The sequence below is a fragment of the Vigna unguiculata genome, chromosome 10 (genome assembly GCF_004118075.2).
Source record: "Vigna unguiculata cultivar IT97K-499-35 chromosome 10, ASM411807v1, whole genome shotgun sequence".
NCBI lineage: Eukaryota > Viridiplantae > Streptophyta > Magnoliopsida > Fabales > Fabaceae > Vigna > Vigna unguiculata.
Genome location: NC_040288.1, coordinates 2,597,999 through 2,613,652, shown reverse-complemented (window position 1 = coordinate 2,613,652; position 15,654 = coordinate 2,597,999). Strand labels below are relative to the sequence as shown.

General features: G+C 31.9%; 1 protein-coding gene across 1 annotated transcript; it reads left to right on the top strand.

Moving 5' to 3' along the window:
• The first annotated feature begins 1,448 nt into the window (after positions 1–1,448).
• On the top strand, positions 1,449–8,841 carry LOC114167413 (2-alkenal reductase (NADP(+)-dependent)-like). Its single transcript, XM_028052500.1, has 5 exons — positions 1,449–1,719; positions 7,299–7,475; positions 7,664–7,830; positions 8,147–8,229; positions 8,352–8,841. The coding sequence occupies exons 1-5, from the start codon at positions 1,491–1,493 to the stop codon at positions 8,728–8,730; spliced, it is 1,035 nt and encodes a 344-aa protein (XP_027908301.1). The 5' UTR covers positions 1,449–1,490; the 3' UTR covers positions 8,731–8,841.
• Positions 8,842–15,654: the final 6,813 nt, after the last annotated feature.

The following is a 15,654-nucleotide window of genomic DNA, read 5'->3' as shown; positions in this document are numbered from 1 at the left end:
TACGAAATTTGGCAGAATTCGGTTGAATTCAATCAAGTCGGTCCCGATCGAAATTTGGCCCAGCTAGTCCTGGACAAAATTTGGAAGTATTCGGTAGAGTTGACCCAAACCTAAATTTGATTGCATTGGGCTTAGTCGACTCAGATAAAATTTGAATGTATTCGGCCGAGACGACTGTGACTAAAACTTGGCCAAATTCAGCCTATTTGGCTCTGGTCAAAATTTGGTCGAATTCAATCGAGTTGGACTTGATTGAGATTTGGCGGAGTCGGTCCTTGCCCAAATTTGGCCGTATTCGGCTGAGACGGCCTAGGATTAAATTTGGTCGTATTCAAATTAGTCAGTCACGATTGAAATTTGGTCGTATTCAATCGAGTCGGTCACGAACAAATTTCGGCCAAATTCAGTCGAGTCGACTCCGGCCAAAATTTGGTCGTGTTGGCCTCTACCGAAATTTGGTCGAGTTGGTCCTGGTCCAAATTTGGTCATATTCGGCAGAGTCAATCGCGACCAAAATTTGGTCGTATTCAGGCGAGTCGATCCTGACCTAAATTTGGCCGAATTCAGTCGAGTCGGCCATGACCAAAATTTGGTCAAGTCGACCCTAGCCCAAATTTAGTCGTATTCGGTCGAGTAAGTCTTGAACGAAATTTGATTGTATTAAGCTGAGTCGGTCGTGATGAAAAATTGGCCATATTCAACCGAGTCGGTCTTGATCGACAAATTTAGTAGTCAAACCTGACCGAAATTTGACTGATCAGGCCCTGGCCCAAATGTGGTCATATTTGGCCAAGTCGGCTCTGGGAAAAATTTGATCGTATTAGGCAAAATCGGCCCTAGCCGAAATTCGACCGAATCCAGTCAAGTCGATCTTGACTGAAATTTTGTCGAGTTGGCCCTAGTCCAAATTTGGTCACATCGTCCTCGACCGAAATTTGTTCGAATTTGGCCGAGTCGACCCCAACCAAAATTTGGTCGAGTCGACTCCAGCCAAAATTTGGTCGAATTTGACCAAGTCGAACTCGACCAAAATTCGATCGACCCAAACCGAAAGTCAGTCAAGTCTGTCCCATGTTAAAATTTGACATCTTTGACCCCGACAAAAAATCTGCGAAATTCTATGATGTCGACCCTATGAACACAAATTTTAAAAAATTTAATTTAAATTTATTTTATAAAAAATAAATTTTGGATTTTGAACTTAATCCAAATATTTGAATATGAATTTAAACTTAATCAAAATATTTAAATTTAAATTTAAAAAAAAATCCAATTTACTTCTTTAGAAAAAATAGATTTAGATAAAAAAATGTGATTCAATTATTTGGATCCAAAATACGTACATTGGATCATTAAAAGTATCGTTTGATTTTCCCATTTTCTCCCCAATCATTTCCCTCTATATATAAGTGCTTCTAATAATGGAAGCAAGAGCGAAGACTCCATAACCAACGCACTCACAAAGCTTGTCCCTGTGCCTGCGAATTTCAATGGCGGAAGTGAGGAACAAGCGAGTGGTTCTAAGAGACTACGTGGCTGGTTTTCCGAAGGAATCAGACATGAAGCTTGTGGAAGGAAGGATCAAATTGAAGGTTCCAGAAGGTTCCGATAACGTGCTTGTGAAGAACCTCTACCTCTCTTGCGACCCTATCATAAGAGTCCTCATGATCAAGATTGAAGTCGTCGATGAGTATCATCACTACACACCTGATGCTGTGGGTTATCAAACTTTTTTCCAGCACTGAACTTTTCTTCTACCTTTTAACAGTGTTCTACTTCTGAAAGCGTTACAATTAATAATTAAAAGTTTATGTAATACGTAAATGCATTCAAAATGTTACCTGCATTTCAATAATTTCGAGTTTTTTTTTATATAATAATGATTGAGTTCATGTTTTCAGATGGAATTAGATCTAAATTTCAATGTTTCTTCACATTTCAATCTTCTTAAAAAGTTTTTCATCGTTTAGTGTTTGTGAGATAATTTCAAGCTTTCACATGGAACATAATTAGTTGAAGAATTAAAATTATGATTTAACATTTTGTTGGCCAGGTAGTTTGTGTTTTCTTTTTAAAATTGTAAGTTCTAAATTTTATATTCATTGTAAAAGATTTTGTATGTGTAACCTGGTCTGAATATATGTGTAGATAATTTGATTAGATTTTAATATACTAATTTTTACAATTTTTATATATATTTTTTAAAAATTAAGTGAGCAAAGATTAGATGTAAGATTTGATTTTATTGATTTATGATTTTTGTTTAGTTTCATGGAAATAGAGTTATCTTTGAGGGATTCATTTTATCTACATTTATAATTTATTTGTATTAATATTTTAGAATATAATTGTGTTTGAATTTATACTTTTAAGATTAACATCTATTTTGGTCTATATTTGAAGAAGTAATATTTAGATAATTGTGTTTGAAATTAACTTTTTTAAGCACCACCGAAAGGTATTAAAAAATTATGGATAATTTTTAAAAGGTAATCCAAAGTATAATGAGAAAGAAATCTTAGATCGGAATGTTTATATATCTTTTCATTATTACTAGAATTTTCATATTTCATGATATATTTTCTTAAAATTTGTTATACAAATTAAAAAAAGAATTTTTTTTTTCATGATTTTTTTATAAATTTGAATTAATAAGTAATTTTTTTTAGTAATTATTTTCTATAAAATTTATAAATATTTTTTTATAAAATCTTGTGTAGAAAGTATCTTGTGCAAAAGAAATTGGTAGTGTTATGAAATAAAGCGAATAAGAGAGAAGATAATAGAGAAGAAACAACATAGAATAGAGAATGAGAGAATAGGGAGCAACTCATCTGTGTATTATTATTGATAGGAAGAGTCCTATTTATAGATACAATATGTAATTCATAAAGGAAACAAATCAACTTACTTAATACAAATATTTACCATAAAGAGTAATGAATCATATGAGTAAATATATCAAATCAATGGACAATCATTAATTCATAACATAACACTCTCCCTTGAGTGTACATTGATAAAGAATGTGTCTCGTTAAAACCTTACAAGAAAAAAACCTTTGGGATAAAAAAAAACCTAGTGAAGGAAAAAGAGTACAACATTCTGTATTCTTTAATACAATATTATTCATCACATATTCTATTTCTCCCCCTCATGTAAACTTACATCATTAAGGAGACAAAATCCGAATTTGTGAGTCATTTGCTCAAAAGTTCTTCTTGGCAAAAACTTTCCAAATAGACTTGTCATATTTTCAAATGAATGAATTTTTGGATGTCTATATCATCCTTTCAATTGAACAATACACTATTATGTTCATATATGGTTGTTGATTCCATCTTTGTTGGGATAGTCACAAGTTTCTTGCACATGTTGCATTATAGGCCTTAACCAAACATATTCGCAACTTTTCTCGTAATTTTGTATGATTAGACGATATTGCTACTATCGTTTGTTTCATATACCATCATGAAACCATTGTGCTACCACATGTGAACAAACATCTTGTTTCTGATCAACCATTGTGACATTGTAAGAATATGTAAAATAACATGCATATCCATAACCCATTGGTCTGAATCTGAATCATTTGGATGGAATAAGCTCATATTCATAGTACCCTTAAAGTAACGAAGTATATGTTTTACTCCAAACCATTTCCTTCTTGTAGTTGAAGAACTATATCTTGCTTAACAAATTTATAGCAAATGCAATATTAGATCGAGTATAATTCGCAAGATACATTAGTGTTTCTATGACACTAAGATATGGTGCTTCTAGACCAAGAAGATCTTCATCATTTTCTTGAGGTTTAAGAAGAGTCTTTATCAACATCTAACGACATCACAACTATTGGAGTGCATAATGGACATGACTTGTCCATTTAGAACATTTTAAGCACCTTAATCATATAAGCCTCTTGATGTATAAAAATACTTTTATTTAAATACTCAATTTCTAATTTCAAACAAGACTTTGCCTTTCAAAGATCATTCATCTCAAATTCTTTCAATTGCCTTGTGAGCTCATTAGTAGTTTCAACAATGTTTATGTCATCTACATAAACAATAATTATGAAAAATTGATTTTCTAATATTTTCATATAAATACAAGGACAAAAATGATCATTTCCATATCCTTATTTTAATAAGAACTCAATAAGATGGTTATACCACACACATCCTTGCTTTAATCAATAAAAGAGCATGTTCAATTTTATTGAATAACCTTCTTTAGAATTTGTCTTGTTGGGCAAATAAAATCCTTCAGGGATTTTCATATAAATATGATTCTCAAAAGAACCGTACGAATAGGTTGTAACATCATTCATTAGATGTAAATGCAAACCTTGTTGTGCAACTAGGATAATCGAGCATTGCAATGTTGTTGCATCCAATACTAGTGAACATGTTTTTTCACTAATCAATACAAGGTTTTGTGAATAACCTTGAGCAACCAATTATGCTTTGTATCTAACAATTTCATCATTTTTAATTTGATTTTTGTGCAAAAATCCATATGTACCCAACAAGTTTCACAACTTCAGGTTGCGAACTATATGTCCAAAAACCTTTCGTTCAGTAAGCAAATACAATTATGCTTCTTTGCATATTTTCATTTTGGCCAATCTTTTCTTCGCTGACAATCTTCAATGATCATTGCTTATTGATCCTCATTGTCATTCATAACATTCATCGCTATGTTATAAGTAAAAGTTTCGTCAATGTTAACTTTATTTTGGTTCCATATTCTATGATTCATGACATAATTTATTGAGATCTCATCATTTCAACCATTTCAGGTACTTGAGGTTCTTCTGGAACCGAACCATTAATTATGTCAAATGAATCTTTTGGGATTTCAACTTTTCGATTAGGTCATTTTGCATATTAATTCACTTTCTCATTCAAGAGTTTTTATCTTTGGAACCAATAGGTCTACCACGCTTCAAACGTGTCCACATAAGTTTTTCAACCTTTTTTTTTCGCATCATAATAACTGATCATGTCAAATAAGTCAATCATTTTGATTTGTAAATTTCTGGTTTACCATGACATGCATTTCAATTGTACTAATAAACTTGTAGTACAAACTATAAGAGAATGTTGATAATTTCTCCAATACACTTTCTTTTTCAACTCAATCATAGAGATATAAAGATATTTCATATCTTTTTCATTGTTTGTCTCAATATAATATCCATTTAGACAAATATCACTGAAACTTAATAAGTTTCTATTCAACTTCTTGGTAGAAGTATAATAGCTCTTCTAGAGTCTTCAAATATATTTGTAGTACTATAAATAATACTAACATTGATGTCTCACATTATCAAACAAGAGAAAAATTTATTACTCTTGAGAATTGTATAAGTTGTTGCACAATCAATAAGACACATATCTTTTAGTACTAGTGCAAACATTTGTTTTTCATATAAACGTAAATATCAGTATGAGATTTTTTTTTAACACTCTCATAATCAATGAGGTGATCAATGCTTCCATTTGCTTTAGCAAAGAAAATAACAATATCAAGATGAGTAGCATCCATATGGCCATAATCAGAATCACCATCTTCATAAGCAAATTGTGTTTCTATGTTCTTCTCATTATTTGTAAGATGTTTTGGTGTACAATAAGTACAACTCAAATGGTCTTTACCACCGTAATGATAATATATACTTTCATCTTTTTGTCAATATTTTCACATCTTCCTTTTCCTTTTTTTCACATTATTGTGCCACTTGTGGTGACAAAATGTGTCTTTGAAATTTTCTTTATAACCATGTCCAAAATCAAGATCATGATCACGATCATGAAAATATAAATCAAATGTTGCTGCATTCACTTCTGGGAATGAAGCAGAACCAATTTGGACAGGTTTCATGATTTTCTTGAGGTCAAAAGCTCATTGCTTTGTTCAGCCATACAAAGGCATGAAATAAATTCATAATATTGATTGTTGCATTCACTTCTGGGAATGGAGCATATTAGGCGGATCTCATGATTTTTCATCAAAAACTTTATTGCTTTGTCCAGTCAGCCATACATAGGCATGAAATAAATTCACAATATTTGTGAAATCTCTTTTCACAATATTTTTGTCATGTTGCTTAGATGCTTTATTTCTTTATTTAATGGTATCCCATTATCCATTGCATCTAAATATATTTCAACATTTAAAATCCAATATAAGGAATTCTTCCTTGTAATATCAAGGGTCACAAATCCAAATTTTGAAACATTTCGTGTGTTTAGAACTAGCACATAAAATAATTATATTAATAATAATAATAATAATAATAATAATAATAATCACCGTCAAAATAAAAATAAAAATAATAAGACGAAGATGAAAATTGATAAAATTAAATAATTCTTATCACAAGAGGAAGAAAATAAGGTAAAATTATAATTTGAGAAAGGATTAGGAAGAGCCTGGATTGAGACACGCAGAGCACTGTCGTTATAGAGAAAAAGCTTCCACTAGTCCTCGATTGGTTGAAGCATCGTGCTGATAACGTGTTATGAAATAAAGCGAATAACAGAGAAGATAATAGAGAAGAAACAACATAGAATAGAGAATGAGAGAATAGGGAGCAACTCATCTGTGTATTATTATTGATAGGAAGAATCATATTTATAGATACAATGTGTAATCCATGAAGGAAACAAATCAACTTAGTTAATACAAATATTTACCATAAAGAGTAATGAATCATATGAGTAAATATATCAAATCAATGGACAATCATTAATTCATAACAGGTAGCAAATTCTTACAAATCATTATTTTTAACAAAATTTACAAGTATTTTTTAAAATAAATTAAAAAAAAATTAAGAAGATATATATTTTTTTAGTAATGTTTTAAACCTGTAATGAAATCATTTGTACAATTATTTCCAAATGTTTTTGTTTTTATTTTTATTTTTTTATTTCTAATTCTTGTAAAAACAAACTTTAACTTATTAATTAATTCTTTTTTTACTTATTTATTTTACAATATTTTTTTCCTTTCAAAATGTTTATGGAGAAGCTACTCCAAATACACTCTACTTATATTTTTGGTTTATATATGTAAGTAAATTTAGTTTTTATTTATATATTTAAAAGATAATTTTAGTCTTTGTATATTATTTCTAATCTCTTTTCAATTTTATGAATTTATATCTTAGAAGATAAAAATTATATTTATAAATACTAAAAAAAATACTTATAAGAACTAAACAAATACTGAAATGATGTATCCAGAAACTAAATGGATATACAGAAAACCTAAAACATGTATTGCAGGCTTGACAGGATATGGTGTGTCTAAAGTGGTGGAATCTGGACATCCAGATTATAAGAAAGATGATTTGGTTTGGGGAATTACCAAATGGGAAGAGTATAGCTTTATCTCTCCATCTCAAATATGTTTCAAAATTCACCACACTCATGTCCCACTTTCCTTCTACACTGGAATTCTTGGTATGTACACTCTCAACAATTTCAATTTCTTTTCATATTAGTGAATGATGATGCAGGTGATGTCAGTATGATCTTCATTCATAAAATTGAATGAATCTCAGCAATCTTGCATGCAAGCTTATTGATGTTCTTCTATGGTTTTCTATAATTTTGCTGTGTCTTTTGACCATTTTGTTTTCTGATCACAGGTATGCCAGGATTGTCTGCTTATGCTGGTTTCTTTGAATTAGGTTCTCCCAAAAAAGGAGAAAATGTTTATGTTTCAGCTGCATCTGGTGTTGTTGGTCAACTTGTTGGCCAATTTGCCAAGTTGAGTGGTTGTTATGTTGTTGGAAGTGCTGGAAGCAGAGATAAGGTGTTTGTACATTTGTTTCTGTGAGATGTTCTTATATAAATGATTATTAGCTTCAAAACATTTAGGATATTCATTGTATTGTTCAACACACAATTAGCCTAATTACAACAACAACAGCCAAAGCCTTTTCTTTCAATTATAAATTTTCACTCTGAAAATATTTTTTATACTTGAAAAAGGTGTTTTGTTTTCATCAGTAAAAGAAATTCATGAAGAGAATTGTTTCAGAAATCATTGATAGAGAAACTCTTTTTGTAAAGAAGTATTATGAATAAGACTAGAAATTCATGCACTAAAATGAATGTCTTGTAACTAGGTGGATCTGCTAAAGAATAAGTTAGGATTTGACGAAGCTTTTAACTACAAGGAGGAGCCAGACCTCAATGCAGCTTTGAAAAGGTTAGTATGTAACATTGTCCTTATAAAGAAATTTGAGTTTATATTGTTTATTTGCATGAAGAAAATGTTTACAGTTGCTGATAACAGAAGCAATAGTAGTGAGTTGTGAATTTGGAAATCAGGTACTTTGCAGAAGGCATTGACATATACTTTGAGAATGTTGGGGGAAAGACACTTGACGCAGTACTCCCGAATATGAGACTCCATGGTCGGATACCTGTTTGTGGAATGATCTCACAATACAATCTTACTCAACCAGAAGGTGTAACAAATTTGGCACATCTCATATTCAAGAGGGTTAAAATGGAAGGTTTTATTGTAAATGATTTCTACCATTCATATTCGAAGTTCTTGGAGTTTGTTTTGCCTCTGATTAGAGAAGGGAAGGTTGTGTATGTGGAAGACATTGCTGAGGGTCTTGAGAATGGCCCTGCAGCATTGGTTGGCCTCTTTAGTGGTTGCAATGTCGGAAAGCAAGTGGTGGTTGTGGCTCGTGAATAGAAACTTTGTAGCATCTAAACTTCAGTTCTGAATTTTTTTTATTTTATGTTGGTGAATGAACCTAGTTTTTATGCTGTATTGTATCATCTTCCCTTTTTGGTCATAGTAATTTATTACTGCATGAGTGATATTCTGAAGTCCTAATTCTTTATTAGATTTTTGGATGTTTGTAACATCGCATTTAATAGTTTTCACGCTACTAAATAAAATATTACATCATGATCAAACAAAGCAGATAGCATGAATAAACTGTTATAAAGTGTTGATACAGTCATTCAAAATAACCATATAAATCCCTGATGGCAAGTATAGTTATACAAGAAAAGGTTAATTTATACGTCTCAAAACTCCATAGCACCTAACCCAAAAACTACCACTGGATATCCAAGCAAAGGATCAACTCTTGTCCAGGAGAGGGGTGTCATCATCTGGATTCTTCTCTGCTCACACCAAAAGGAGGCGATCATTGCAAAAGAAAGACATACAAGGGAAACAACATAAACAAGAAAGGGTAAGCTAACTGAAATAAGAGAAACCATGCAGTTCACATTAGAGATATCATCACAAACATAGCTCAATTATATAACTCTAGACTCGATATCCGGATTGTGTAAGCGACGTTGGATCTCTTGGCGACGTGCACCTGTGACGGTCCCCAAACTCTACAGAGTTTGGGCGCAAGGGGTTATCACCCGATCACTCCCAAGATAAGTCTCATTCGCGTCTAAGACTTGATCAAGTCCAAAGACTAGGACCTTCTGCTACTCCTCACGACATAATCCATTCTGCTCTGTCTGAGCGTGAATAATTATTGGAGTTTCAAGATACCAACCAATACAGATTCCTCACATCCTTACACACACTAACAAACTCATCTGAATTTCCCTTGAAATTCTATTTCAACCACAACTTCTCTTAATTCATATTCCTCCAATTTCACCACACAGAATATTAACACAACATTCCAAGCATATAAGAGACTAATTGCACAAAATCACATTTAAACATATAACTTCATCCCTTAAATCATAACATCAAACACCCCACTGCAGTGGTTCTCGCTCAAGCTAGATGATCTAGCTCAGGCAAGAGGCCATCTTGTAACATCCCTTTTTTTTTAATAAACTATATTATTTATTTTAAATAAAACAATTAGAAAATCTTCTATTTTTACTAATGTTTCATATTTTATTATGATGTAGTTTAAACATTAAAAATATTATTAAATAGGTGTGTGAAAAAAAAATATATGGAGAATTTTCTAAAAGAGAAAAAAAAATAATAATATAGAAAAGAAAAAAAAATAATAAAAAAAAAGAGATGAGAAGATAAGAAGAAAAGATAAGAAAAAAAAAGAAGAAGATAAGATGAAAAAAAAAAAAAAAAAGGACCTAAGAGATAAACATTAATTAATGTAGGTAATGATGACTTGAGAAAGATAAGCATGTATATGCTTATATATATGTATGAGATGAGAAGTTACGGGAGAGAGAAAGAAAAGGAGAAAAAGTGAGAAAGTGAGAAAGAGAGAAAGAAAGAAAGAAAGAAAGAAGAGAGAGAAAGAAAGAAGGAAGGAGAGAGAGAAAGAGAAAGAGAAATAAGAGAGATAAAGAGAAAACAGGGAAAAGAGTAAAGATTCAAAGAGATCCTAGTCTTCTACAACTATTATTAGTGTGCTCTTCAATCAATAAGTTAGGGGGGAGTGAGGTTAAGCTTTTATATATTAATCTTGATAAGCTCATGGGTTTTATATTAATTTTTTTATTTATTTTGACTCATATATTATTCTTTTTACTTCCATTTAACTTATTTTCATTTATTATCCTCTTATATTTATTTTATTTAATCTCTAATTATATACTGATCCTGTTTATTTATTTATTTTATTTAATCTCTAAATATGTATTGATCCTGTTTATTTATTTTATTTAATCTTTAGTTACGCAGTGATCCTATTTATTTATTTTATTTTATTTATCTCCAGTTACGCACTGGTCCTATTTATTTATTTTATTTATCTCTAGTTACGTACTGATCCTATTTATTTATTTTATTTTATTTATCTCCAGTTACTCACTGATCCTATTTATTTATTTTATTTTATTTATCTCCAGTTACGCACTGGTCCTATTTATTTATTTTATTTTATTTATCTCCAGTTACTCACTGGTCCTGTTTATTTATTTTATTTTATTTTATTTATCTCCAGTTACGCACTGGTCCTGTTTATTTAGTTTATTTTATTTATCTTCAGTTACGCACTGGTCCTATTTATTTATTTTATTTAATTTAATTTATCTCCAGTTATGCACTGGTCCTGTTTATTTATTTTATTTAATCTCTAATTATGTACTGCTCCTGTTTAATTTATATTTTTGTTTATTTATAACGTTCTTACCCTTATCTAATTATTTATTTAAAGTTCTTGCTTTGATTCTTATTTTATCATTATTTTTACAATTAAAAATAAATAAATGTGAAGTGAAAGTATATATTATTTTATTTAGTGAGCTTGGATATAAGAAAATTGTATGTACATTTTATCGTTGTTTTATATTCCTTGTATAGTTTATACGATGACATGAATTGATAGTCATCACATTTAATGACCTTTGAAAATATCCAAGAGTATGTCGGTTAAGTAAGAGTTAAGTATGGTTTCAATAAGTTGAGATTAAACCAGTGTCAAAGTGTTCGTATTTGGGAAGTCACAGTTTGGTACACTGCGGGATGAAAGGCAGGGACCATGGTGGGGTCTAAGGAAGTTTTACCAAGTAGGTGAATATCTGGATAGTTCAGAATAGCGCCCTGGACTAGGATATTCATAGGCCAAACTTGGGACTATCCGATACCTGCTCGGCATCGCCAAGGTTAGGTAGTGAGTATATATCTCTTTTGTGAGCCGATGAATGGCTAATATTCTCGAGAAAGAAATAATTATGATTGTACCAATGTTTTATGAGAAATACTCAACTACCTAATCACTTCCCAACGTAACTTTTGATGTTCAGATTGGATCATCAAAAGTGAAATATGGATCCATATGTCTGGTAAAACAAGATCAAGTTTTGTGGTTGTAGGTCCAAATCTAGGCCCCCGGTGTCTGCATTGTTTGTTGAGTTTATTAAGATTGATATTTAAGGCTTATAAAGACCTCACTCCTTTCATATTTTTTCTTTCATATGTACCTGTTGCATGAGCAGAAGAGGAACCTGCTCAGTGAGAGTTGTTCGGGATATTATTGGTGGATCCTCTGAAGATTGACTCATGGATAATTTCTATTAATATCTTTAGGAGATGTTAAAAATATAGAAAATCTTCTATTCTGATGTAGGACTCTTAATATTTAACAAATATATATTTTTGTAATATTTCATGAACAATTACATAGATGCAAACTACATATATGAATATGAAGTTATGTTATTATTAATGTTCTCTCAAGGATAATCGTATAAAAAAAATTGATTCCATATCTTTTTATCAGATAATAATTATTTAATATAATAGTCGGGGTGTCACATTTAGTGGTATCAGAGCGGTTCCTTCTGTCAAGACCTTGGGTATGGTGTCTTCCATGTTTGTAGTCTCTACTAGTAAGTAAAGGTGTAAGTTGTTTGTTCTTACATTTTTCTTGTAAAAGAGAAATGCAAGATAAGTAGACTAATAAAAGTAAGTAATAACAACAATTAATACTTATAGTAAGGATAAGTTTTAACAATAGTTAAAAAAAAAAAAATCTAAAGAAAACTAAGGAAATTGTTCATTCTTTCAGGAAAAGATGGATAACGGACCAAACATTACCAATGAGTTATTGGAAAGAATGACAATTGTCCTGGAAAATATGAGCCAAAAACAAAATGTTGAACCCATGGAAAATCAAGGATTAGAAACTTTTCGCAGGAATAATCCACAAAAATTTAAAGGGGGATTTAATCCTGAAGGTGCTCAATCATGGATAGCAGAAATTGAGAAAATTTTCATCGCAATGACGTGTGCAGATGCAAATAGAGTCACATTTGCTACGTTTATGCTCGTTGAAGAAGCTGAAAACTGGTGGAGATTTACAAAACAACAATTGGAGGATGAAGGGAGACAAATTACTTGGGAAGTCTTCAAACAAAAGTTTCTGAAAAAATATTTTCCAGAGGATCTTCGAAGGAGGAAGGAGGTTGAATTCCTTAATCTTCGGCAGGGAGTCATGTCTGTAGGAGAATATGCAGCAAAGTTTGACGAGTTGTCAAAGTTTTGTCCTTACTTTCATGATAGAGTTGATGAACGTTCCCGTTGTTCCAAGTTTGAAAGTGGACTGAGACCTGATATTAAACAAGCAGTTGGTTATTTAGAGATTTCTTCCTTTCCCACTCTTGTAAACCGTTGTAGGATTTATGAGGATGATACTAAGGCAAGACAAACTCAATGGAGGCAAGGAGGGCCTTTGAGGCACAAAAGAAATGATTTTAATAATAAGAAACCCTACCAACGTCCATCTCATACTTCGTGGAATTCTTCAGGACAAAGACATTTCTCTGCTGCCAATAATTCAGGCATAACCAACCTTATCAAATGTTTCCACTGTGGAGGATCTCATCTGTCAAGAAACTGCACCATAAGGACTGTAACTTGCTTCAATTGTGGGAAATTGGGTCATTATCGTAATGAATGCAAAGAGTTAATTAAGGAGCAAGGAAGTGGGGGAAGCAACAACAAAGGAAATAATCAACTTGGAAGACCAAAGACAACCGGGAGAGTCTTCACGATGAATGGTACTGAAGCTGTTCAATCTGAAGATCTAATCCAAGGTAAAGGCATCATAAATGGTCACCTCGTTAATGTACTATATGATTCAGGTGCTACTCATTCTTTCATATCACATGAGTGTGTCAAACATTTAAAGTTACCTATCTCTTTATTACCATATGATTTAACTGTATCTAGACCTACCAATGTTCCAGTCACGACTTCACTTGCATGTACAAATTGCAATATTTCTATAGGGAATAAAAAATTTTCTGTAAATCTTATATGTCTACCCTTGTCTCATTTGGATATTGTTCTTGGAATGGACTGGTTATCTTCCAACCATGTTCTCCTAAACTGTCACGATAAGACTTTAATTTTTGAATCACACATAGGTGAAGTTTTTGACTCAAAAGAATTAAAAGAGAGTACTACCAACCACAATGAAATCCCAAAAGGATCTCAAGTATACATGATCTTAACTTCTTTAAAAGTCAAGGAAATTCCAGACATTAATAAGTTTCCTGTTGTTTGTGAGTATCTTGATGTTTTCCCTGAGGATGTCCCTGGGTTACCTCCACAAAGAGAAATAGAATTCACTATAGACTTGGTACCAGGATCAAGACCTGTGTCTATAGCCCCTTATAGGATGTCACCTCTAGAGTTAGCAGAGTTGAAAAAACAAATAGAAGAGTTATTGGATAAACAATTCATCAGACCTAGTGTTTCTCCCTAGGATGCACCAGTATTGTTAGTTAAGAAAAAGGATGGCACTATGAGGTTGTGTGTGGATTATCGTCAGCTTAACAAAATCACCATTAAGAACAAATACCCTCTACCAAGGATTGATGATTTGATGGATCAATTGAGAGGTGCTGTGGTATATTCCAAAATTGACTTAAAATCTGGCTATCATCAGATTCGAGTCAAGACGGAAGATATTCAAAAGACAGCTTTTAGGACAAGATACGGTCATTATGAGTACTTGGTAATGCCTTTTGGTGTGACCAATGCTCCTGCCATTTTTATGGATTATATGAACCGTATTTTTCATGAATTTTTGGATAAATTTGTGGTTGTTTTCATTGACGACATTTTAATTTATTCCAAAAATCATGAAGAACATGAGAGGCATTTGAGGATTGTGTTACAAATTCTAAGAGAGAGACAATTGTATGGAAAATGGTCAAAGTGTGAATTCTGGTTGAAAGAAGTTCAATTTTTGGGACATGTGATATCACAAAATGGCATTGCAGTTGACCCCTCAAAGGTTCAAGCGGTATTGCTTTGGGAACAACCAAAGAATATCACAGAAATACGTAGTTTCTTAGGATTGGCAGGCTACTATAGAAAATTCATTGAAGGATTTTCTAAATTAGCATTGCCTTTGACTAAGTTAACACGTAAGGGACAACCTTTCGAATGGAATGAAGCATGTGAGTTTAGTTTTCAGGAGTTGAAGAAAAAATTAACATCTGCACCTGTTTTAATCCTTCCTGACCCTACAAAAAATTTTGAGGTATATTGTGATGCATGTGGACAAGGATTAGGATGTGTGTTGATGCAAGAAAGAAAAGTTGCAGCTTATGCTTCACGACAACTCAAGCAACATGAGCTTAATTATCCTACACACGATTTGGAATTAGCTGCAGTGGTGTTTGCATTAAAAATATGGAGACATTACTTGTATGGAGCAAGGTTTGAAGTTTTCAGTGACCATAAAAGTTTAAAGTACCTTTTTGATCAAAAAGAACTAAACATGAGACAACGTAGATGGATGGAATTTCTTAAGGATTATGACTTTGAACTGCAATATCACCCTGGGAAAGCAAATGTTGTTGCTGATGCTTTGAGTCGAAAGTCTATACATGCATCTATGATGATGGTGAAAGAATTGGATCTGATAGAATCATTCAGAGACTTGAACTTAGCTGTAAAACTTAGACCCAATAGCATATGCTTAGGAATGTTAAAAATATCAAGTGAATTCTTAGAAGAAATAAAGAGAGCTCAAGAAAGAGATCAATTTTTGCAAGAAAAGTTGATAGCAAAAGTTGAAGGAAAGGAATCTGAATTCCACAAGGATTCAAATGGAATCATCAAATTTAGAAATAGAATTTGCATACCCACAAAAGAAGAGTTGAGAAAGTTGATAATGGAGGAAGCTCATAAGAGTAGCTTAAG